Source organism: Malaclemys terrapin, chromosome 6 (genome assembly GCF_027887155.1).
Source record: "Malaclemys terrapin pileata isolate rMalTer1 chromosome 6, rMalTer1.hap1, whole genome shotgun sequence".
Taxonomy (NCBI): domain Eukaryota; kingdom Metazoa; phylum Chordata; order Testudines; family Emydidae; genus Malaclemys; species Malaclemys terrapin.
The window spans coordinates 101,564,278-101,589,685 of record NC_071510.1 but is presented as its reverse complement, the minus strand read 5'-3'; the positions used below and the strand labels follow the sequence as shown (position 1 = coordinate 101,589,685).

At 41.5% G+C, this 25,408-nt stretch overlaps 2 protein-coding genes across 2 annotated transcripts in view; both read left to right on the top strand.

The window, feature by feature from the left end:
- The first annotated feature begins 11,241 nt into the window (after window positions 1-11,241).
- Window positions 11,242-25,408, top strand: part of ITGA1 (integrin subunit alpha 1) — a 121,077-nt gene continuing 106,910 nt past the window's right edge. The window contains exon 1 of the mRNA XM_054031426.1: window positions 11,242-11,483. Coding sequence (XP_053887401.1) covers window positions 11,420-11,483 — 64 coding nt within the window. The 5' untranslated portion in view covers window positions 11,242-11,419. The remainder of the gene's footprint in view (window positions 11,484-25,408) is intronic.
- PELO (pelota mRNA surveillance and ribosome rescue factor) lies at window positions 19,570-24,477 on the top strand. Its single transcript, XM_054031425.1, has 2 exons — window positions 19,570-20,765; window positions 22,802-24,477. Exons 1-2 carry the CDS (start codon window positions 20,040-20,042, stop codon window positions 23,231-23,233), a joined length of 1,158 nt encoding a protein of 385 aa, XP_053887400.1. The 5' UTR covers window positions 19,570-20,039; the 3' UTR covers window positions 23,234-24,477.

Genomic DNA, 25,408 nt, shown 5'->3' with positions numbered 1-25,408 from the left:
TAGGGGAATAAGATAGAAGATGAATGTTATCTAATCTCAATATAAGCCATAACCAGAACATTTTCACTTGATTGATTTTATCTCTTGAGGGAAACACTGCATGAATATAATTTTGGAAACCAGCTGTTATATTTCAACTTTTTTGAAAGGCTCTATACAGTGGAAATGAAGAACATGTGCAACAAATATAGTTTTATCTATGGTTCATTTGAGAAAAAACATTAGCTTAAACTGGAATGCATGACATCCTGTATGAAGCATTAACCTACACTATGCTTCCTGCAAAACCACCTCATCTTATTAATAAAAATTCTCAGCACCTTTTTCTTTAAAAAATGTTAAATACTGGTATTCCATTTATTAAAGATAACTAAAATCCTTGTAAGTGCCAGCAGTAGGATAAAGAGCTCCAGTTTCAGTCATATCCTACATTGTAGTCTCAAACAGCATGATTAGTTTCAACAAAAGCCAGTGTGTCCTGGACTTCAAGAAAAGGAGTGGATGGCTTTTGTGCACCAAACTTCCATAAATCTATGTTACAAGGAGTTTGCTTTGTTGCAACATTTCTAAATCTGTTGTGATTCTCCCTAGAAAAATGCTGACTTCATTGGGGCATATGGCTATCTGCCTATGTTTTCTTTCCCTAGGGCAAGTGTGTCTGTTGTGGACACATATTAGAACTTTCAGGTTTCAGAGTAACAGCCGTGTTAGTCTGTATCCGCAAAAAGAAGAACAGGAGTACTTGTGGCACCTTAGAGACTAACAAATTTATTAGAGCATAAGCTTTCGTGGACTACAGCCCACTTCTTCGGATGCATATAGAATGGAACATATATTGAGGAGATATATATACACACATACAGAGAGCATAAACAGGTGGGAGTTGTCTTACCAACTCTGATAGGCCAATTAATTAAGAGGAAAAAAACTTTTGAAGTGATAATCAAGCTAGCCCAGTACAGACAGTTTGATAATAAGTGTGAGAGTACTTACAAGGGGAGATAGAGTCAATGTTTGTAATGGCTCAGCCATTCCCAGTCCTTATTCAAACCGGAGTTGATTGTGTCTAGTTTGCATATCAATTCTAGCTCAGCAGTCTCTCTTTGGAGTCTGTTTTTGAAGTTTTTCTGTTGTAATATAGCCACCCGCAGGTCTGTCACTGAATGACCAGACAGGTTAAAGTGTTCTCCCACTGGTTTTTGAGTATTTTGATTCCTGATGTCAAATTTGTGTCCATTAATTCTTTTGCGTAGAGACTGTCCGGTTTGGCCAATGTACATGGCAGAGGAGCATTGCTGGCACATGATGGCATATATCACATTGGTAGATGTGCAGGTGAACGAGCCCCTGATGGTATGGCTGATGTGATTAGGTCCTATGATGATGTCACTTGAATAGATATGTGGACAGAGTTGGCATCGGGGTTTGTTACAAGGATAGGTTCCTGGGTTAGTGGTTTTGTTCAGTGATGTGTGGTTGCTGGTGAGTATTTGCTTTAGGTTGGGGGGTTGTCTGTAAGCGAGGACAGGTCTGTCTCCCAAGATCTGTGAGAGTAAAGGATCATCTTTCAGGATAGGTTGTAGATCTCTGATGATGCGCTGGAGAGGTTTTAGTTGGGGGCTGAAGGTGACAGCTAGTGGTGTTCTGTTATTTTCTTTGTTGGGCCTGTCTTGTAGGAGGTGACTTCTGGGTACTCGTCTGGCTCTGTCAATCTGTTTTTTCACTTCAGCAGGTGGGTATTGTAGTTTTAAGAATGCTTGATAGAGATCTTGTAGGTCCTTGTCTCTATCCGAGGGATTGGAGCAAATGCGGTTATATCTTAGAGCTTGGCTGTAGACAATGGATCGTGTGGTGTGTGCTGGACGGAAGCTGGAGGCATGTAGGTAAGTGTAGCGGTCAGTAGGTTTCCGGTATAGGGTGGTATTGATGTGACCATCGCTTATTAGCACAGTAGTGTCCAGGAAATGGACCGCTTGTGTGGATTGATCTAGGCTGAGGTTGATGGTGGGATGGAAATTATTAGAACTTGAGATCACATGAAAGATATCATAGCCAAAGCATATAGTAGATGTAAAATATTTTTTTATCAAGCTGGTTATATAATCTCATCAGCTATTTATTGTACCACCTGTTCCAACACTGACCTGTATGATAGGATATAAACCATATCCTGCCTGATAATGAATATGATAAATAATATGAAAAATGTCCCTGCTTTCTTGATCTCATGATGTCATCTCTGGAGCTTTGAAGGATCCCAGAGACAGTAGGACAACTACAGTTCCACTGCACAGAGACCAAGGCAGGATTTGGTGAGTTGCTGTGGGGTGCGGCAGAAATGGTTAGGTAATGGGGTTGGAACTGAGGAATATTTTATGCAAATGAAAACATGAGATTATTAACTACTTTTTGATCTTATCTCTAAGCAAATATTATAGTATGTTTGTAAGCATGATGTAACTATCATCACCAAAAAATAGTAGGTGGACTCTTTAAGTAGCTAATGAAACAGAAACACATTATGTTTGTGTTTGTAACAAGAGGTACTGCACACCATACATCTATAAAAGTGTTACAGCTCTGTCAAATCAATAAAGAGAATGGTGAAAAGATGTCAGAATAAAAAATGCCCCAATATATATATATTGAAAAATATATTATCTTGATTTAAGTTTATGTACTATACTTTATATTTCAATATTATTTTGTTCCCTGTATAATTTTCTGTCCTGGTGTCAAGGAGAAACTTTTATGAAGAGAAGATTAAAAACAAAAACAGGATATTGTTATATCATGTAGTGAGTTTCATTTCAACACTAAACCTTAGAAATAAAATTAGATAAGATTTAGGTTTACAACATGTCATTTTTGCCTCTAGAAAAACTTGCTATGTCATGTGTATAATGAACAGGAAACAGATGTCTCCTGGAGATTTTAAAACATATTTACTAAAATGTGAACTTGAATCAAAATACCTACATACCATTAGAGAGATAAGGTGGGTGAGATAGTATCTTTTATTGGACCAACTTCTATCTCACCTATCTTGTCTCTCTAATTTCCTGAGATACAACACAGCTATGACTCTGCACACTTACTATTAGTAAGCCAATCTGTTTGGTAACCTAAAATATATAGATTGGTTGCTGTTGGTTGGTTTCTAAATTTACCCAAACAATTTCAATAAACTGGTGTAGGACATACAATTGGATGTTGTGAATGAAAGAGTTTTTATTTGCATCTGAAACTCAACAAAAGGTTAAAAGTTAATTCCAAGATAAAAACTTTGTTACAGTTGAGTTAAAGTTGAAAATACAGATCTGTAACTTTAGGTGAAATTTTCTTATGTGTTTTGAACCTTAAAAAGAAAAAAAAAAAGGAAAAGCTCTATCATTAAAAAGCGACAAAGAGTCCTGTGGCACCTTATAGACAAACAGACGTATTGGAGCATAAGCTTTCGTGGGTCTGCACAAAAGCTTATGCTCCAATACGTCTGTTAGTCTATAAGGTGCCACAGGACTCTTTGTCGCTTTTTACAGATCCAGACTAACATGGCTACCCCTCTGATACTTAGATCTATCATTTTAAACTAGAATCTTCTTGGCCAAATGGGGCTACCACTATCATTCAAACACATTCTCTTATTTTCGCTAGGGCCGTTGTAGAAAGCAGGAGTGAAGAGATGGCTTTATGGCTACTGCTCACATCTTTCCATTAGAAGAACACTGGCAACTAGCATTATCCACTGACACAGAAGTCCACTTCCAGAAAGCTCATCACTGGATAAGATCCTACAAGATCAATGTTTTTAGGCTCCACTCTCATGAATGATTATCTTATTGCTGAGCCAATCTTGTTGAGAGATCCTTTAGTAAGTACAGCTCTTAGGATCAGTACAGATCTTGCTTCCCTGTGGAAACTCATGATCTTGGTGCTTCCATGCATAGTCAAGTTGTTTATGGGACCTGATGAAAGATGACATTTGGCTATATGCAATCTTAAAGTCAGCATAGCCGGCAATACTTCCCTCAGCTAATGGTCTTTGTCTTCTCCACCTTAGGCAGAATTCTAGTTGATGAGTTTTCCCCCAGCTACCACCCTGGTAACTTACTGTGTTTCAGACTTCTAGAACTGGAGACTGGGAAAACAGAGAGGGCCCTTACTCTTCCTTGAAGACTTCTGAGACACTTGGAAGCTGTGTGAATCATAATAGGAAAGCCTACAGAGGGTGCTTCTTACACTGCCTTTTCATCTGAGGCTGTTTTGTCTGAGGTGGTCAGAAGAGGGGTGCTTATTAATTTGCAGACTCCATTTGTCAGCCCCTTTTGTTCTGAGTAAATGAGGCATAGATTTCTTAGAAAGATACTCAGAGAAAGGGCTGCCATATTTGAAGCAGTAACCACTACCACTGAGCTGCAGCATCACTGAACCCACCCTTCCACATTTTTGTTTAGGATTGGAAAACACTTCCTTTCTTTGTGTGTGAGGGCATATAGGGACCCTCCAAAAGTTGTGACTGTGTGATGGGGTGTCCACCCCACAATTGCCCTGAAAGGGTTAAGGCTGATTGAGAAGGGGGCTAATTATCCCAACAGGCCACAGCTGAAAGGAATCAGGTAGATAAGCAATCCCCTGACTGAGGGAGAAAGCCCAGCTGTGGAGGAACGAGCTGGGCTAGATTTATAAATACAGGAAATTGGAAGCAGAGAGGCTGCTGGGAAAGTCTGCAGTTGCTCCCTGGGAGAAGGGAGCTGTGTTTGGACTGGCAGTCCCAGAGTGGGGAAAACCAGGAAGGTAGGACAGGAATCAAGGAAAGGCAGTAAGGTCTAAGAGGGAACAGACCTTAACTGCTGGCTTGAGGGTCCCTGAGCCAGAACCCAGAGTAGAGAGCAGGCCCAGCTTCCCTTGTCAACCAATGCGGGAGTGGCACTACGAGACATATGCTTCTCTCCTGTCTGTGGGTATTTACAATTTTAGAGCAAACACTTAAATATTAAATATATAACATGGGGTAAAGATGTTATAAGTACAGTAACGCCTCACTTAAGGTTATCCCAGTTAATGTTGTTTTGTTACCGATCAATTAGAGAACATGCTCATTTAAAGTTGTGCAGTGCTCCTTTATAACATTGTTTGGCAGCCGCCTGCTTTGTCCACTGCTTGCAGAAAGAGCTGCCTGTTGGAGCTAGCTAGTGGGGGCTTGGAACCAGGATGGACCGGCAGCCCCCCTATCAACTCTCCTAAGTTCCTTGTGTGGCAGCCGCCCAGCAGGCTATCAATTACTGGGCAATTCAGCGGTCCCTCTCCCCACTGCCGAGTGCTCCTCCTGCCCTCTGCCTTGGAGCTGCTCCTGGGAGCTTCCTGCTTGCTGTGTGTGGGGTGGAGGAAAGAGGGGTGCTAATGTCAGGGTGCCACCCCTCCCTCTGCTCCTGCCCCCTGCTCCTGTACCTCATATCCACCGGGGGGAGGGCACGACAGGGCTCAGGATGGAGGGAGCTTGCTGACAGCAGCTGCTGTCTCAACTTGGTGATCTACTTAAAAGCTAGACAGAGCTGATCTACTTTTGAGCTAGAGTCGACAGAGCTCTTCTTCAGCTCCGAGGAAGGAAGCAGAGTGTCTCAGCGAAATACAAGTTGGGACTAATTGTTAAGCAGAAGGGGAACACGTGTTGGAGGTGATTACTTGAAATGAAATGAGCAATTGGGAGTTAGATTGTTGTGCATAAAGGGCTTCAAAAGCTTTTACCCTCCACCAACACAATTGATCCAATAAAATATATCATCTCACCTAACTTGTCTCTCTCATATCCTAGGACCAACACAGAAACAACAACACTATAAACAGGTTCTCTTTAGATATCTATTGTTACATCACTCAATATGTTACATTCCAAAAAGAGACATTTTACTCATGCTTGAGTCCGGTACAATGTCATGGAGTTCAAAAAAACATAACCTGAGTTAAAAGCAATGCTATAGTACTTCAGAGAATTAAAACGTTATCTCATGAGCAACAGGAAACAGTGAATCAGGTTTTCAGTGTAGGCTGTTGACTATAAAGTAGTTGACAGTAGAAACAGAATAGTACAGAAAACAATGAAAAAAGGGGACTCAACGCACAAATAAATAGAAGCAGCATATGTAAGAATCCTTTCATTCTATTTTATGTGAAAATCCTACTACATTAATAATAAAATAAAACTTACAGTCAGAGTAAAGAGAACAAGTTGAAGTTTGATGGTATTATATAAAAAGAAACTGTCATACATTCATCCCTTTCTGCTTTATGATAATCATGAATACAAAGAAGTCAGCAAGAGAAATGAAGCCTGATTAGATTTTTCAGATCATGTTATCTTTCCAGAAAGAGATGAAGTAATAATTACAATAAGGACTACAAACTCAGGTTGAACACTGAAGAAAACAAAACTCTGTCTTACGAAAATGTGGGAGAGAAAAATCATATAGTAGTAGTTGGAAAGTATTTTCAATCTGATAAGGAGTATGGATCAATTCCTTTGATTTCAGTAGAGATACAGACTAGGGATGAATTTGGCTCAAGAGTATTCTAGGTCAATAGATATATAAACTCATATTCCAAGCCAGGAAGACAAACTGAAGAGAACAATAATTCCTGGCTGTTCCGTTTTTGTGATATCAAAAATAATAAGAAATTTGAATATGAAGCACTTGTATAGTATTTTCCACTTTTAAGCACAAGGCAGTGGGGAGAGGGACCGCTGAATTGCCCGGTAATTGATAGCCTGCTGGGCGGCTGCCACACAGGGAACTTAGGGGAGTTGATAGGGGGGCTGCCAGTCCACCCTGGTTCCAAGCCCCCACCAGCTAGCTCCAACAGGCTGCTCTTTCTTTAATATTTAAGTGTTTGCTCTAAAATTGTAAATACCCACAGACAGGAGAGAAGCATTACCAAGTGTGAAATGCTATTTGCCCCAAGAGGTGTTACTTCCTCTCCAACAAAAGAAGACTCATAGTGCAATGTTGTATTTTTTTTTTTTTTTTTAGGTGCACCATCAGGAAAGGTTGCAGCAACGTGAACTGCTCCATATTGCACATATAATATTTTATGGCATCAATTTAAAAAGAAAAACCTTACTTCACTGTAGAAGCTTTAGCTTTTGAATTTATATGACCTGTAGGGCTGACCTAGCTAAGGAGCTTGGGGATCCCTTGCTTATGCTTAGAAATATTGCCCTCTCCAAATTCCAAGCAGCATAGGGCTAAGGTTCTTTTTTGAACCCCATAATAGTTTTAGCCTTTGCAACATCCACAGGCAACAAATTCCACAAGTTGATTGTGCATTGTCTGAAGAAGTACTTCCTGTGGTTTGTTTTAAACCTGCTGCCTATTAATTTCATTGGTTGAGCCCTCTGGTTCTTGTGAAGGAGAAAATAACACTTCCTTATTCACTTTCTCCACAGTGTTCATGATTTTATAGAACACTATCATATCCCCCATTAATCATCTCTTTTCCAAGCTGAAAAGTCCAAGTCTTTTTAATCTCTCTTCATATGGAAACTGTTCCATACCTTTAGTAATTTTGTTGACATTCTTTATATCTTTTCCAATACTAATACATATTTTTGAGATGGGGGTGACCAGAACTGCACGCAGTATTCAAGGTGTGGGCATACCATTGATTTATACAGTGTTTGTCCCATATAGACAAATAGTTCTCACTTCATACTACTTTATAAAAAATCCTCCATGGATATTTTTGTGACATTTTACAAGAGGGTCAAAGAATTTCCAAGATCTTGAGATTTTTTTTTATTAGTTTTTACTTTTCTTTTCCAGCCAACACAATATATGAGGGGTTTTTTTCTGTGCTACTCTGATCTACTGAGCCTGTCAGCATTTGATAGGGTGGTGTTCTGATATAAAAAAATTACCTAGCTGTGATGGGTACACAAACCCCATGTTGGGCAACAAGGGATTAGGGAGCTGCTCTGGGCTCAGCCTGCTCTGCCCCACCACATGTACAAGAGATGCACAGGCTGATGGAGGAGTCAAAAGGGAGCAGAACAGCTCACTTGGAGGCACAACAGGGAAGAGAGCAGACCTGCAACTTGCAGCACCTGAGAGAAGAACTGAGGGAAGGCAGGATCTCTCCCTACAACAACTGCCTAAAGATCCTTCTCTGAGGGAAGGGAGGACCTGCTTCAGGTATACCCTGAGATTGAGGGAGGCATTTCCCCCCTCTCTATCATGTGGACTCAGTTTATTTGTATTAATTATCCTTCTTTTGTTTATGGGCTACCCCTGAAGAGGAGAGATTTGGAACTAACCTGGCTGGAGGGCCAAGGCATGAGAGAAGGCAGCCGCCCCTTCCAGAGGGAGAAAAATACCCTTCCCTGCCTGGCCATGAAGAGCCACCATGTGGTGAACTGACCCCCTTCACACTTTCCTGTACAGACTGTGAACGGGGACAATAGAGGGATGGTAGGAAGTGGCCCAGGAAGGGCAGCCTTAAGGTGCTTCTGGGTGTTGGACCCTTTTGTTGCCCTCATAGGGGCTGAAAGTGATGGCTAGTGGCTTTCTGCTACTTTCTTTGTTGGGCCTGTCCTGTAGTAGGTGACTTCTGGGTACCCTTCTGGCTCTGTCAATCTGTTTCTTCACTTCAGCCCCCATGTACATTGGCCAAACCGGACAGTCTCTATGCAAAAGAATAAATGGACACAAATCAGACATCAAGAATTATAACATTCAAGAGAACACTTCAATCTCCCTGGTCACTCAATTACAGACCTAAAAGTGGCAATACTACAACAAAAAAACTTCAAAAACAGATTCCAACAAGAAACTGCTGAATTAGAATTAATTTGCAAACTAGACATTGTTAAATTGGGCTTGAAAAAAAAAGACTGGGCGTGGATGGGTCATTACACAAAGTAGAACTATTCCCCCTACTGTTACTCACACCTGATTATCACTACAAAAGTTTTTTTTCTCCTGTTGACAATAGCCCACCTTAACTGATTACTCTCATAGTTGGTATGGCAACACCCATTTTTTCATGTTCTCTCTCTCTCTCTCTGTGTGTGTGTGTATGTATATATATATATCTTCCTACTGTATTTTCCACTGCATGCATCTGATGAAGTGGGTTTTAGCCCATGAAAGCTTATGCTTAAATAAATTTGTTAGTCTCTAAAGTGTCACAAGTTCTCCTCGTTCTTCTTGCTATCACTGACAGTAGCCCTTATGAGATACTTTGGATGCTACCACAATACAAATAAATACTGATAATAATTCATAGGCAATTATGAATAACCTTATCAGGGTTATTTCTAATCCCAAAGAGTTAGTCTTACTCCCAGCCAGTATGTACATTTTCCACATGTGTACAGAAGATCACAGATTTAGTATAGAAATAATTGAAATGGCTTCTTTTTCTTGTATATTTTTCTTTCTTGAGAATTGTGCCTGGAACAGTTAGTTATACAATAAAAATAAATATTTTGATATACTGTAAAAATGAGAGATGCTCCTCCACAGTTCCTTTGTTTATGTGTAAAGATAAGAAGTCAATAAAAAAGATCTTTAAAAGGTAAATATTTGTCTTGCAGAAAACATGCAGAACTAATCTTTTCCTTCTAATTGATAAGATGCAATCAGACATTTGTAAGATTTCATTAGGAAAAATACTAACTTATCATAACTTTTGCATAAACTCACTCTTTTTATTGCTCGAGATTAGCATTGGTTTGGTTTAATTTTATGCATAACTTTTATATCTGGAGAAAGTTATATTTGGCTTCTTACATGGGCACCAACAGTATCAAAGGTCCGGATCCTGAAAAGACTTATATACTAGCTAAACTTTATGAACTGAGAGTAGTCGCATTGAAGTAAACAGGACTACTCAATATGCAAAATTAAGCACGTGCACAAATTTTCACAGGATCAGGCCTGCATTGATAAATTCAGCTCTAAATATGTTCAGTCTTCTGAAAATCTGTATTTCTATAGACTTTACAACATAAAGGAATTGTGTTCAGGTGTTCTCATAACACTTAAGGCAGAAATAGAAAACACATTTTAACTATGGCTAATGGTCATTAGTCGCCTTATTTTATTAGCCTCAGAGGAATTGAAAAAAAATTCACTGAAATCCTGGCTCCAGTTCAAAAAGGGGAGGAGAATTCAGTAATGACCCACAGTCTAAGTACTTGAGATAGTGTTTTGAACTCTATTTTCTTGCCATAGTGCAGCAATGCACCATCTCAATTTCCTTTGTTTTGCAGAGTAATGCAATAACTGAGTAGTATGTTCAAAGATGAATCTCAGAGCAATTGTTTTGAAAGGAATATAACACAAACTGGATACATCTCTGGAACATTAGGAAAGCATAAATATTGCCAGGCACATTTGCAGTGAGTTTTAAATATCCTGAACATAGTCACTGCTCACCCTGAAGTTAGCTCAGCATTATTCATAGGGTTTATTCCGTGATTAATTTGTGAAATTCCTGAGGGAGAATGGAAGGGAGCACAAAAAGAATTTGGAAGTTGTGGGCAGAGCTAATTTTTGTCTTGTGCTTTAATGATAATGCAAAGCACATGCAAATACAGAAGAGAGCATGGAGGAAATGCATGTATCCTCTGTCTGGGAAGCCGTTGATAATTTACATCTCAGCAACTCGTAGTTTGGTGGAGGAGGGGAAAATTTCCCCGATTTTCTCCTACAAGCAAGTGACTGGCTTTAGGACTGTGATACAGCACATACACATTTTTAAAGAGTGATGTAAGTGAAATAAAACTAGCCCAACAAAAGCCACTCTCAGACTGGAAGTATCTTGTAATCTGGATTTAACGCACTTCTCTTCATCGCTTTGATTTGTTTCGTATGCTGAGGGGAGGAAGGGGCACGAGAACAATGACACGCCAGTTGTAATCCAGAGTCGGACATCCAGCTCTCTCCTACTGCCCTCCCACTCCCATCCTGGGTGGGGGTTGTCCGGTAGGAGACACCCAGGAATTATAAAAGTGCATATGTCCCTTTAAGGTTTGCTTTGCTCCCTGCAGACTTTAGCCTAAACACTGAGATCTGACTTTATTTGTACATGTCTCTCAGCTCTGGGATCCTGCCACGCGGGGGTTTCAAAGGCTCAGAGACTGTTTGGGTTTAAGGGGGAGGGAGTGTGTGTCGTGGGGGGGTGGGGGTGGGGGTGGGGGCAACTCATCTTGATGTGAAGAGAAAACTTGAAGGGATTGAAACAACAAACAGGAAATGCCTAGCCCGGCTGCTGCTCTTGCAGATGCAGAGGGGACCAGAGGCAGTTGCAGCGCACTGAGCTCTTCTCCCTAACAGGCACCGTGTGAACTACCGAGCTACCCAAGGGATCTGCTGCCCCCCGGCCCTGTCCTCCTTCACGGGCTATCCTTGTCACTGCAGCCATGGGCTCCCAGCCCCTCCGTAGCAGAAGCCCAGGTGTCGCTGTCCCATGCGGGATTCTGACAGGTGAGAGAACTCTCTCTTTCCCTCTTCTCTGAAGACCCAGATCTGCCAAGTCTCGCTCCTCTGCAGGGAGGCTCCCTTCTTGGGGAGGATGAATCTCTCAGGATATGGCATCCCAGAGTCGCTTCAAATCTCTGCATCCATCATCCCTAGAAACCTCACTGCGCTCAAAGTGCCCCGATTTAAAACAGCTCTTGGGAGTGGGTTTTTAAGAAACTTTTCCTCGCTGGGCGTTAGTCTCCTTTATACCCTAGGATCTAAGGAAAATAATCAAAAAGCAGGAGGGATGGGAGACGAGAACAATACAAGTAGAAGCTGCTGGGTGAAGGGTGGGTTATGCAGGAACAACATTTATGAGTGTGAACTTTTTTTCTTGGTTTCTGATATGGTTGACTGCAAAGGGCAAGGTTAACTGTTCAGACTGTGGACGACATAAAAAAAATGTTACAGGGACGATAGCTCAGCCCATTAAGCATGTAGTATTTCCATTTAAGGACTTCATGTTGTTGGGGATTTCTTTTGTTTTGCACAAAAATGTGAGGGGGGAGCAATTCAAGTACTGTATGGACAACAATTTCTGATATGTTGGGGGATTTGTGGCTAAAGCATTTGTATTTGGAGAGAGAAAATTCAAGGAAATGGAAATGAGTTGAGGAAGGGCAAACATTCACGCAACTGTGGAATTTGGCTCTCTGGGGTAGTTTTCTTACAATGTGAGCAAGCCAAAACAATTGAGCTGATAAAGTCTGAAATTAACCAATAAGCAAGAAGAAATAAGCTTTATATACATCATCCAAATGGAGAGTGACAGGGAGTGGGGGAAAGGATAAGATCATTTATATTGTTGAAAGTATTTTGTAACTCTTTTCTTCACTTTGGGATTGTTCTGAAGCAAGATTCATGTAGAAACCTGAACAAGTGTAGTAATCTAGGTTTATCAGGCAGTTGACAGGTAGCACTTTGCAAATGTATTATTATTATAATTATCACATTATTATAATTTCCTAAACCATTATTATATGATCCTTTTCCAAATCCTTATACTGTACTTGGTTTTGTGCAAGTGATGGAGGGAGGATACGCAGTTGCCGCAGTCTGAAACACTTATCTCTGGACTCCTTTTCCATCGGAATTGAAAAGTTAACACTTATACTGGCTACAGATGATTCAGCAAGAAAAGTGCAAATTTAAATGAAGTCAAGAACTGCAAAAGTTAAAGTTCTTGCATGTATGTGCAATGTGGACAAATTAATAGTGCAATTATCTTAACTTTAATTGCCTAACTTTTATCTGACAATTATAACAACATTGTATACACAGAGATTATTTTAACATCAAAACAATGAGGCTTCCTCATTGTGAATGGCTATCCAACTACAGAAGCAGTTTCTCCTCCCTTGGTGTTCACACCTCAACTGCTAGCAGAGCACCTCACCCTCCCTGATTGAACTAACCTCGTTATCTCCACACTGATTTTTACCTGCCTCTGGAGATTTCCATTACTTGCATCTGAAGAAGTGAGGTTCTTGCCCACGAAATCTTATGCTCCCAATACTTCTGTTAGTCTCAAAGGTGCCACAGGACCCTCTGTTGCTTTTCACATAAAAAAGTTACTCAAATGCTTAACTATTTGCAAGATTGGGATCTCTATGGGACAACAGTGAATCTGATAACAATTGTCAAATGCAAAAAATAAATACATTGGAAATACATAGCAAAATATTTCTTTCAGTTATAGTAACCTGAGATGATGATTTTAAGAATAGGCACAAAATTTTCAGATAGAAATATGACGTAAGTTGGCAATGTCTCTTTAATTGTAGATGGGATAATTATAGTTTAAGGTCACTATAAACGTAGTTGTGGATCATTGTTCCTAATTTGTATAAAGTTTTCAATTTTTTGCTTGAAAAAAGAATCCAATGTCCCTAGAAATGTCTGCTTCTCTCCATTGCACAACAGAAGTTGATTACTGTATGTGTTGAGTTGCAATCTCTCTTGTAGTCACTATGAAACGTAGCAATCTTGTTTAGTTTTGACACACAGAACAGGTCAAAACTTGCATGACTGAGTATTTATCTATTATTTAGAGATATTAAGCCCTTCTCCTGTCCTTTAAGATGCAGCAGTTCCGTTGACATCAGTGGGACTGCTGGTCTGAGTAAAGATTACAGGACTGGACCCAAAGAGTAAAGGAAAGATCTCTAATTTGAAAATGTATAATAATGCATATAGTTGAGCTGTCAAATAAAAGAGAAAAGACTTACATTTATGCAACAAGAAGAAAGTATAAAATCCTTTTACACTTGTTAGTTAAGTACTACTTATAGCTAATTTTCACTTGAGAACAGCATGAGTCGCATTTGAAATTGTGTATATCTTAAGCAGCACAAAGAGTGTAACTGGCCATGTGCTGAGGAGATGCAGAGTGTTAGAGAAGGAAGAAATGTTCTTCCCTCAACCACAGCGCAGTTGTGGAGCCTCTTTAGGTTTCAAAACAATCAGCTGTTACGATTGTAAAGATGTTAAACTAAGTGCTTAGGGGTGTTTCAAATTGTGTTAATTAACTCAAGTCGCCTAACTTGATTTTTAAAAAGCACTTTTTTGCATGGTCACTCAACTCCAAGTGATTGAGGTGACCTCTGCAGAGCTTTCACCTAGTTCTGGAGGTGAGGGGTGGAAGGACACACATGCCTTGCCCCACCATATTCTCTGTGGCATGCTGCTCAGGGGCCTCATGCCAAGCAGGGCTCAGAACCATGCAAAGTGACAGGTTTCAGAGTAGCAGCCGTGTTAGTCTGTATCCGCAAAAAGAACAGGAGTACTTGTGGCACCTTAGAGACTAACAAATTTATTAGAGCATAAGCTTTCATGGACTACAGCCCACTTCTTGATTGCATATGCATCCGAAGAAGTGGGCTGTAGTCCACGGAAGCTTATGCTCTAATAAATTTGTTAGTCTCTAAGGTGCCACAAGTACTCCTGTTCTTTTAACCATGCAAAGGATGCACACCCACTACCTGGATTCCTATATCCAGCCCTTCTCTGGCACAGTGGAACCACAATAATTCAACTGCACAGAAGCCTCTGCAGCTTCAGAGGAGGGAACCTGACTTGTCACAAGCTGCCAAAAGCAATGTCTGAAAAATGTGTCACAAATCAGCAAAATATTCCCTACTCCAATATGTTGGATAAATAGTTGGCTAGCTGAAGCATTTAGAGCCCCAACAAGGTGTTATGCTAAAATATAGAAGCATTTTTAAAAGTGAAAAAGAGAAGCAATATCCAACCTGCAATGCAAGGGAAATGGAAAAACTCTCCTCCAGGTTCAGGAAAATGGATACCCCATAAATATTAAAAAAAGGTGGGAGGAAACTCCTAAAGAAAAACTGAACACAACCCCCACCTAGATTGTACAATTTTGTAATTGAAAAGAATGAACAAATATAAGACCCAATCCTAACAGTTACGTCTGTGCTTAACTTTACACCTGTGAGTAGTCCCATTAACTTGCATGGGATTACACATGCTAATAGTTAAGCATGTATGTGTTTACAGAATGGAACATTAGGCCTCTTATTCATAAAGCCCATTAAATAGTATCCTTTGCCTTTGTGTGATACTTAGGAATTGTAATACCAAATCAGAAATGAGGTCCATCTAGTCCAGTATTTTTCTCTAACAGCAGCCAGCACTAGATGCTTCAGAGGGTGTAAGAACTCCACAGCAGCAGATTTGGGATAATCTGCCCCCCATTAGGTCTCATCCTGAGCTCTAATAGCAATTGGCTTAAACCTTGAAGTGTGAGGTTTAACAAACCTTTCAGAATTTTTGCCATTCCTTATAACTCTGGAGATTCTGATCTGTATAAACATCCAATCCCTTTTTGAATCCTTCTAAATTCTTGGCCTCAAAGACTTTCAGAAGCAGAGAGTTTCAGTCTAACTATGTGTTGCGTGAAAAAATGTTTATTTTTATCAGTTCTGAATTTGCCACTTTTTTATTTCATTATATGTTCCCTTGCTTTCGTGTCAGGAGACAGGGAGAAATGAAGCACTGTTCATTATTTTATATACTTCTAGCATGTCTCCTCTGATTTATCTCAATTCTAAATTGAATAATTCCATTCATTTCAATCTCTCTTCACGTGAGTTTTTCCATGCCTCTTAGTCATTCTCATAACTCTTCTCTGCACCATTGATTTATATAAAGGGCTTAAAATACTTTCTCTATTGTTCTCCTCCCCCCCCCACACCATTCATTATGCAACCTAACATAATTTGCATTTTTGACTGCAGCTACACATTGAGATGTATACAGTGATACCCAGCATCCTTTCCTGAGTTGATACATTTAAGTTAGAACCTTCTAAAATGCAGTAGTTTACACTGTCTCCTGCACTTGTATTACTTTGCATTTGTCAACATCAAACTCCATTTGCCATCATGTTGCCCATTCATCTCTGTGAAGTTTCTCATAGCCCCCTCTGGTCCTGATCTAACCTAAATAACTTTGCGTCATTTGCAAATATTTCCACCTCACTAGTCACCCTATCTTTTCCAGGGTCTTAATAAATATAGTAAACACTGGACCTAGTACAGAATCTTGAGGCACCCGGCTATTCACTTTTTGCTATGATGAAAATTGACCTTTTAAGCCTACTTTTTGTCTTCTAGCCAGTTTTTGATCGATGACATTACTTCACCACTCATCCCATGACTACTTAGCTTCTCTAACAGTCCTTTCTGAGGGACCTTGCTAAAAGTCTTTTGATACATCTAAATAAATTGTCAAGTGGTTTTTCTTTATCTACTACTTTAATGATGCCTTCTAAGAGATTAATGAGACATTTTCCTTAGCAGAAACCCTGCTGGCTAGATGCTATCATATCATGTTCTTCAAGTGTTTTATTATTTGATTTTCAATTGTTTATCCAATTTGCCAGGTACAGGGTAAGGCTTCCTGGTCTGTAATACCCCCCAGAACCATTTTATACACAAGTACAATATTTGCTACCCTTCAATCATCTGGAACAATACTTGTTTAGAGATCTTCCAAAATCTACCTAGGGAAGTAACCCTTACTCACGCATGTTGTCCCCTTTGCTTCTATACGACTATTCAGGTGAGTAAAGATTTGTAGAATATGGGACCTAGCAGTTTGATCCTTTTCTGTTCTTCAGTGATGTTATTAATTTTTTAATTAAATAATGAGATCATTGGTATTTATCACAAAGATCTTGGAACAAGTGAATAGTGACATATGACTGGCTAACTTTAGATGTTGGTAGAATAAGTGAAGTTGACAAAAGAAGCTAAAATGTGTTTGGTTGTCTACTGAAGCTGTATTAGTTTAATTCTTAAAATATTTAACTTGATTCTTTAATATTTATGCAGGCGCTCAGAATGCGTCATTTAGGAGCCTAATTTTAGGAGCACAGGTTTGAAAATTCTGGCCCATATTCTTACTATCAATATTGCTTTAGTATACATATGCTGTGGCTTCTATAAGAACATTGACTGTGCACTGTTATGTTAGCCACTAGATACACATACAATATCATAACATAAGCCTCAGAGTGGATGCGGACTATGCTTTCCCCACGACAAAAAAAAAGTATCTGTTCATTGTATGAATATAAATCTAGATTACAAGAACATAAGAAATCATAGGGATGGAAGAACATCAATTAGAGCCTGTCCACATCGCTTATTTTGTGTTGGATTAGCTGTCTCCCCAATTCTTGTACCTCTGATATTTTTCTTCCAAATACCTTATGGTTTTAAAACTTTGTTAGATGCTTCCATGCCTGCTTTTGACAGAACAGAAAAAGATTACTAACACGAAAAGACAACTTGATTAATTTATATTCCCTTTCAGTTTGTGGTTTTAATTACACTTTCAGCATTATCTGCTCCTTTTGAATATTAAACTAATGTTTTGACTCCATTGTGTCTAGCAAGCATAGCCCCACACTTCCCAGATGCACAGAAGTAGTATGCTCCCTGCTACCCCCATTAGAGGGGTGCAACATGTAATCCCCTCCACTAGCAGGTACAAAGAGGGAGAAACTGAGACCCTTTCCTGTCCCCTCACTTCTTGGATGGTTGTTGTCCACAGGGATACTAGCAATCATTGTTACATCTTTCCTTTCTGTTCCTTCCAGGTTTCTCTGATTTATTGTGGTTGCTTCTGAGTTTCCTTTTTTCAAAGGATTCCAGACCTCTACACTTTTTGTGCAACTGGTCTTGTGACTTGCTAAAAGTTATTTTTTTTTAATATAAACAAACTATTCCAAAATAAGAGTTTTCTACTCAGACTTGCACTGAAATACCTGAAAGTACAAACTGCACCTCTAATTTCAATTCCATTTTCCATGTAGACAAGGCCTTAAATGAGGGCTGAGTACGTCCAGTGTCTCAGGGCCTGAGTTTCTCAAATACTTGAGTCCATTTGATTGCCTCTATCATAACAACCTTTAGAATTCAAGATATATATAGAATTAAGTACATTTTTAAAAAATTCCATCCTAGGAAAAAGTTCCTTATATTTTTTCCAATACTACTGTTTAAAAAACACCCCAATTCTGCAACTTGTTCAATATATATGTAATGCTACACTATGCATACATACAGGGAGAGAACCAAGACAGTTAGAAAATAAAAACTAACTTCTACTAACCCTGACATTGTAGTCACAGAGAAGTTCTTATGTGAATGATCTGCACTTAATATAGTTTCTTATCTTGCTTCCTCCAGCTCAATGGCTTTCAACCTGTAGACTGCGGGGGGGTAGGGGGGAGTTGGGGGCAAGCAATCTACAGACTATGTCTATGATTTCCAAAGGGGTTCCATCTCCACTGGAAAAGTTTTAGGGGTTCACATATGAAAAAAGATTGAAAACCACTGCTCTAGTAGCCACAATGTTGCTTTTTAACATTTCCCAAGACATGGTTTCATCTTTCTCTCATAGAGTCTGAGGCCAGAAGGAACCAGTGTGATCATGTCATCTGACCTCCTGTGTTAACACAAGCCATAAATCTAGCTTCATATTTACCTTATTTAGTCTTCAAATTTGGCTTGTTGTAGGGATTGTAATACTGGCAGCTTGCAGGAGCCCAAGAACTGCACTCAGAAGCCTTGGGTGCTCTGCCAGTGAACTACTGAGTAACCTCGGGCAAATCACTTCTCTGCACCTCAGTTTTCCCATCTGTGAAATGATACTAACCTCCTCTGTAAAGTGCTTTGAGAGCTATTGATAGTAAGCACTGTATAAAATGTAGGTATTGCTACTAATCACTATTAAATGGAAGAGCCAGTGGCTAGGTGGAATCTCCATCTCTGGAGATATTTAAGAGTAGGTTAGATAAATGTCTATCAGGGATGGTCTAGACAGTATTTGGTCCTGCCATGCGGGCAGGGGACTGGACTCGATGATCTCTCGAGGTCCCTTCCAGTCCTAGAATTAAAAAAAAAAAAAAATGTTCTATGCTTGTAGGCCTGACTGACCAAGGTGTTGCTCTGTTCCACTTCCCTTTGGCACAAAGCTAGAGTAAGCCGTGCACCCATGCAGGCCCGGCTCTCTAGCAGGGCGAGAGAGGCTCCAGCAGGAGATGCTCCCTCCACCTCGCTGTCTTCCACCAGGTACCGCAGCCCTCGCACGGCCAGCACTGACTGAGCCAGCAACCGCTCAGGGGCAGGGGATGACAGGGCGGCGGCTGCGCTGGGTCACACGCGGGGCTGGGAGCAGGGTGGGCTGGGAGCACGGGCTGGCGGGGACGTGCTGGGTCAGGAGCCGCCTGGCGGGCAAGCACAACCCCCCTCAGAACAGGGGCGATAGGGCCGCGTGCGCCACCCTAATCCCGCTTCTGTCTGAGCCGCGACCGCCGCCCCAACCTCGGTAGCAGCCAAAGCCAGCCCCGAACGTCCACCCCAGCCCTAGCCCCCAGCTCGCTCCTCCCGACCCGGGTACATTCCGCGCATGCGCTAAAAGCGACGGCGGGGGCGCCGGCTTTTCTATGCGCATGCGTGAGTAGGATTTGCCGCGGGCTCCCTGAGCAAGCTTACGTAACTGCGCCGGAAGTAGTCTCAACGTCTCCGCTCCGGGTCGGCAGTGTACGCATGCGCTGTGTGAAGGCGCTTCCTAGCTGGCGCGTACGCGAGGAGACGATGCTGTCGCCGGGCTGCTCCCGACTGTGCCTCGTCCTGTCCCCAGCCAGTGCGCAGGCGTGGCCCGGTGTCGCCGCCGCCGCCGTTTGACCGACTGTGGAGTGTCGTCAAACGCCGCTCGGATCGGCGAGGTTCAGCGGAGCGGTCAGCCCGTTAGCGTGAGGGGTCCGGCGTGCCGGGGCCTGGAGCCGGCCGGCCCCGTCCCACGTGTCTCCTCCGAGAGGCTGCTGCCCCGTCCCCTTCCCGCTGAGAGGACGCAGGGTCCCCAGGCCGTGGGAGGAGCCGGGCGGCCCGGGCGTGGGCTGAGGAGCCTGCGCCTGCCCTGAGTGTGGGGCGCGGTGCCCTCCCGTTTCCCGGTGAGATCAGAGGGGGCAGGCCGGGCAGCGGCAGGATGAAGCTGGTGAGGAAGGACATCGAGAAGGATAACGCGGGGCAGGTGACCCTGATCCCCGAGGATGCCGAGGACATATGGCACACCTACAATCTGCTGCAGGTGGGCGACAGCCTGCGGGCATCCACCATCCGCAAGGTGCAGACCGAGTCCGCCACAGGCAGCGTGGGCAGCAACCGCATCCGCACCACCCTCACCCTCTGCGTGGAGACCATCGATTTCGACTCGCAGGCCTGCCAGCTGCGGGTCAAGGGGACCAACATCCAGGAGAATGAGTACGTCAAGATGGGAGCCTACCACACCATTGAGCTGGAGCCCAATCGCCAGTTCACGTTAGCCAAGAAGCAGTGGGACAGTGTGGTGCTGGAGCGCATTGAGCAAGCCTGCGACCCAAGCTGGAGTGCTGACGTGGCAGCAGTGGTCATGCAGGAGGGTCTGGCTCATATCTGTCTTGTTACCCCTAGCATGACACTGACCCGGGCCAAGATTGAAGTGAACATTCCCAGAAAACGAAAGGGTAATTGCAGTCAACATGATCGAGCGCTGGAGAGATTCTATGAGCAGGTGGTGCAGGCAATTCAGCGTCATATCAACTTCGAGATTGTGAAATGTGTTCTGGTGGCCAGTCCGGGATTCGTAAGAGAACAGTTCTGTGACTACATGTTCCAGCAGGCAGTCAAGACTGACAACAAGCTGCTGCTAGAGAACCGGTCCAAATTCCTTCAGGTAAAGTAGATAAGTAACCCTTAAATCGGGAAATCCAAAAAGAGTGAAGAGTTATACAGTGTGACAAAAAGGTGATATAAGTAAAGTGACATTAACACAAAGAAAACTTAAGCTGAACATCAAGAGAAATGTATTTTTGGTGGGATCTTAAATGATGGGCTAGTAAGGAATGTACGTGTCCTTTCGTTTGGGATTTTTAAATCTAGACTAGATAAAGCAGTAGATAATTAAATGCAACTTCCCCCTTCCCTTCCCCCTCCCCCCCCCAAAAAGCCCAACAAAAACTTGATAGTGGCTCATTAAGATGACAGAAACAACAACAGTTGGGAAATTACATTTCCAGCAGGAACGTCAACTCAGTCGTGTTGTGTCAGACCCTACCAAATTTACGGTCATGGATTTTAAAAATCATAAATTTTATTATTTCAGCTATTTAAATCTGAAATTTCACAGCATTGTAATTGTGGGGGTCCTGACCCAAAAAGGAGTTTGGGTGGGGGGGTCATAAGGTTATTGTAGGGGGGGGTTGCGGTACTGCTACTCTTACTTCTGTGCTGCTGGTGGTGGTGGCACTGCCTTCAGAGCTAGGCGCCTGGGGAGCAGCAGCTGCTGGTAGGGAGCTCAGCTCTGAAGGCAGAGCTGCCGCCAGCAGCAGAGCAGAAGTAAGAATTTAGTGGTATGGTATTGCCACCCTTACTTCTGCACTGCTGCCTGCAGAGCTGGGACCTCAGTCAGCAGCTGCCACTCTCTGGCCGCCCAGCTCTGAAGGCAGCAGCACAGAAGTAATGGTGGCATGGTATGGTTTTGGTATGCCGTCCTTATTTCTGCGCTGCCTTCAGAGCTGGGTGCCCAGCCACCAGCTGCCGCTCTCCAGCCACCCAACTCTGAAGGTAGTGCAGAAGTAAGGGTGGCAATACCATGCCCCTCCCCCCCCCCAATAACCTTGCGACCCCCCCTGCTACTCCGCCAGGACCCCCAATTTGAGAAACGCTGGTCTCCCACGTAAAATCTATATAGTGTAAGAAAAAAGCACACAAAATACCAGAATTCACAGTGGGAGTCCAGATTTCACAGTCTGTGATGCATTTTTCATGGCTGTGAATTTGGGCCCTAATCATGAGTGTTTAATGACAGATTTAATGCCGCTGTGAAAAAAGTGAACGAAAACATACCTGTAACTGGCAGGACTGAGTTAACATTGCTGTTGAAAACCTTAATATTTGTTTCTCTTGGCTTTTGTTGTCTGCATGACCTTAAGGTTTCATTTACTAATTATTTTTCATCTGACTTCTTGCGTATTTTTTAAGACGAATGAAAAAAATAAGAAAATCCATATCTTATTGGCTTCCTGAGTTTACTACTTCTGGCTTCCTAGATTAAGCAGGTCTTTAATCCAAATCAAGCTTCCAAGCCTTTGGAGGTCCCAGTGCATTAAAAATAGATTCAGAAGTATGAAACTGGCATTTGTTTTAACTCAGTGTTTTAACATGGATATGTATCAGGTATTACCTGATTTGCAGTGATGACCAGCATGAGGAGCAAGGTCCAGTCACTACTGAAAAGTGCACACTTCCTACATCTGCAGCATGTGCAATGCTTGCCTCATCTGAAGCATATATCTGTAGACTTAGCAGGTTTTTCTTTTCTGAACAGTTGGTATATCGTTTCAGAGATGTAACTTTAGAGAGAAAAACAACCGATCTTTCTTTTTTTTTTTTTTCAAGTGTAGTAAAAGCGCTAGTTCCTATTGAGGATTACTCTGAACATCTAGTTTCAGATGTATTTTGCTCTAGGCCAGTGCTCAAGATCCCAGCATGTTTAAAACAAATCTTGAATGATAGAAACATTTTTTTCTATCCTTGCTAAATTCAAAGGTAGCTGAAGGGATTTTGTTCAATATTTCTGAAAAAAATTCACCTTGAGAAAAAGACTGACCATGGAAAATTTCAGTTCACAAGTGAAACATATAAGACTAAGTAATCAGCATGGACTAAATGATCCATTTTTTCTTCTATCTATAACATTTATTATTGTAGGTCCACTCCTCCTCCGGACATAAATATGCGCTGAAGGAAGCTCTTTGTGACCCAGCTGTAGCCAGCCGTCTCTCTGACACGAAAGCAGCTGGTGAGGTCAAAGCCTTGGATGACTTCTACAAGATGCTGCAACATGAGCCTGATCGGGCTTTTTATGGCCTCAAACATGTGGAAAAAGCCAATGAGGCCATGGCCATTGATACCCTGTTGATCAGTGATGAGCTCTTCAGGCACCAGGATGTGGCTTCTCGCAGCCGATATGTGCGGCTGGTAGATAGTGTGCGGGAGAACATGGGCACAGTGCGCATATTCTCCAGCCTCCATGTGTCTGGGGAGCAGCTTGGCCAGCTGACAGGGGTAGCAGCTATCCTGCGTTTCCCTGTTGCTGAGCTCTCTGACCAAGAGGAGGAATCCAGTTCTGAAGAGGATTGATGACGATGGCTCACTCCACCCTTCCCTCATAGCATAAGACTAAAATGACAGTCACTGCACTTCCTTTCCAAATACTACAAGCAGATGTTCCATGGCATGCAATTTAACTTTTTGAGAACAATATTTTTAAGGTGTCCGGTTTTGTTCAACACGTTCTACTGGATAGCCATATATATTTGCACTTGCTGTGGTAATGATGATGATGGGTATACTATAGGTTGGGGTTGACATTGTTTGTACAAACTACACTCTGGATCTCCAAGAGCACAACAAACTAATATAAAATTCTCTGATTTGGTTCCTGAAAGCTGCTGATTAGGTATTTTAAAGCAGATGAGTTTCTTTGCCTTTTGGTGAATGTACAAAAAAGGATAATAAATTAAGGGGAAAAAACTCAAAAATGCCACATTTTTCTGCTTTATGTGCTTGCAAACAGTACTGCAAAGTATGGGAAGCAACGTGTTAGGTATCACAGTATAAAGAATACTGATACTTTTCAATCAGCTATCCAAGGTTTGTCCATCTGAAGGGCTATGTTGACAACTTGGTCAGGAACCCAGGGGCCATACCTTACTGATGTAAAACGGAGTAGATTGCAGTAGGGATGGGAAGAATACCAGATGTGGATCTGTCTTCGTCACGAGTCCAGCCATTTGGCTGAATTTGGCAATATTTAATACTGTTCTATCAGAAATGGAAACTTTAAAAGAAAAAAAAAAAAAGAAAAAACCCTGAATTGACAGTATCCCTTTAGACATGATGGCAACTGCAGGCCAAGGTGTGAAGCTGTATGTGCCATGCTTTTAACATTTCTTTAAATGCACTACCTCAGATCCCTGTCATGTGAGCTCCAGAAAGTTGTACTAAATGCTGATTTATATGCTATAAATAAGATGTTCCAGCTTTAATTAACTGTTTTCTAATGAATCAGTGTTCGGATAATTTGGGCCTGATGCTGCAAACCCTTACTTGCATAAGTAAGGTTTGCAGAATTAAGTCCATAGCTTCCCCAGAATCCTTTTGGCAATAGATAAATGGCTTGCATTACAATCTCGTAATCTGGTATTCTCAAGTAGATGTTTTTAAAAACAGGTATATACAATACAATACCTCTTGGAAGTAGAAGATCTAATTAGAAGCAGGACTTGGGCCTTTTTGAAGATAATGATGGTTAGAAAAAGTTAACTTAGTTATTTCCCAATTGTATTTATTTATCCATATTTATTAAAGGTGTTCAGAATTGAGGTGATCAAATGGTAATCCAATATTTCCTGGAGTTTATAGTTTGGAAAAAAAGTTTAGCCGGGAGGGGAATCTTCAGAATCTGAAACATAATTAAGGTGGCGTTTGAGATGCGGTGTGTGTGTGTGTGTCAAGAGTAATAGTGTAATTTTTACATATAAATAATACTCAGTTTTTATAAGGATATTGTCAGGCAAGGCATGGCCCCAAATTTAGGTTTTTTGTTTTTGTTCTTTAAATACTAACTGTTAAAACTCAAGTTGGGGCAGCCCTTGAGTTATAACTTGAATTAACTTTGCAGTGAGTTGCAGTGGTCCACTTTGGAAATCTGATTATAGGGATCTTGGCCTTAGAGACCAATCATGCAAGGTCTTGAATGCCCTCAACTCCTATTGAATGTTTATCTATTTGAGGAATTATAAGTAATCACTGAAATTTTCTGTAACAATTAGCACTGTTTCACTAAAAAAAAAAAAAAGGGGGGGGGGAACATTCTTGAAAGGCTGTAGTTTATCTGGCAAGAGATCCTGAGCCACTAGCAAGGGTTGGAGTGCCCTCAGCTTACATTAAAGTCAATGTGATTTGACAGATACTCAGCACATTGGCAGAATCAAGTTGCAATAAATAGTCTTAAATCTGACAAGTTAGTTTTATAGCACTAAATGGTTTCACTGTGTCTAAATACTGCATAATATTTTCTCCCTTGAGATAGCTGTATTAGGCCTGTATGTTGGTAAGCAAACATCAGTGGTCGTTATTAAATACTGCAATAATTTTCAGGATAACGCTATTTATAATTAAGACCAGACTGCAGCACTGAACTTGTATTTGGTATGGATAGCTTAAAATATCTTTTCATTGGTATAATTTGTTGAATTATGCTATCCCAAATTGTGGGACGGAAGGGCTTGCTGGTTGTTTGTGTCATGGGTG

Bases quoted from the DNA above. Each gene is read 5' to 3' on its own strand.
- PELO (XM_054031425.1), top strand. From the start codon at position 20,040: ATGAAGCTGGTGAGGAAGGACATCGAGAAGGATAACGCGGGGCAGGTG. The intron at 20,766-22,801 runs GTAAAGTAGATA...TTATTATTGTAG, and splicing joins ACCGGTCCAAATTCCTTCAG to GTCCACTCCTCCTCCGGACA.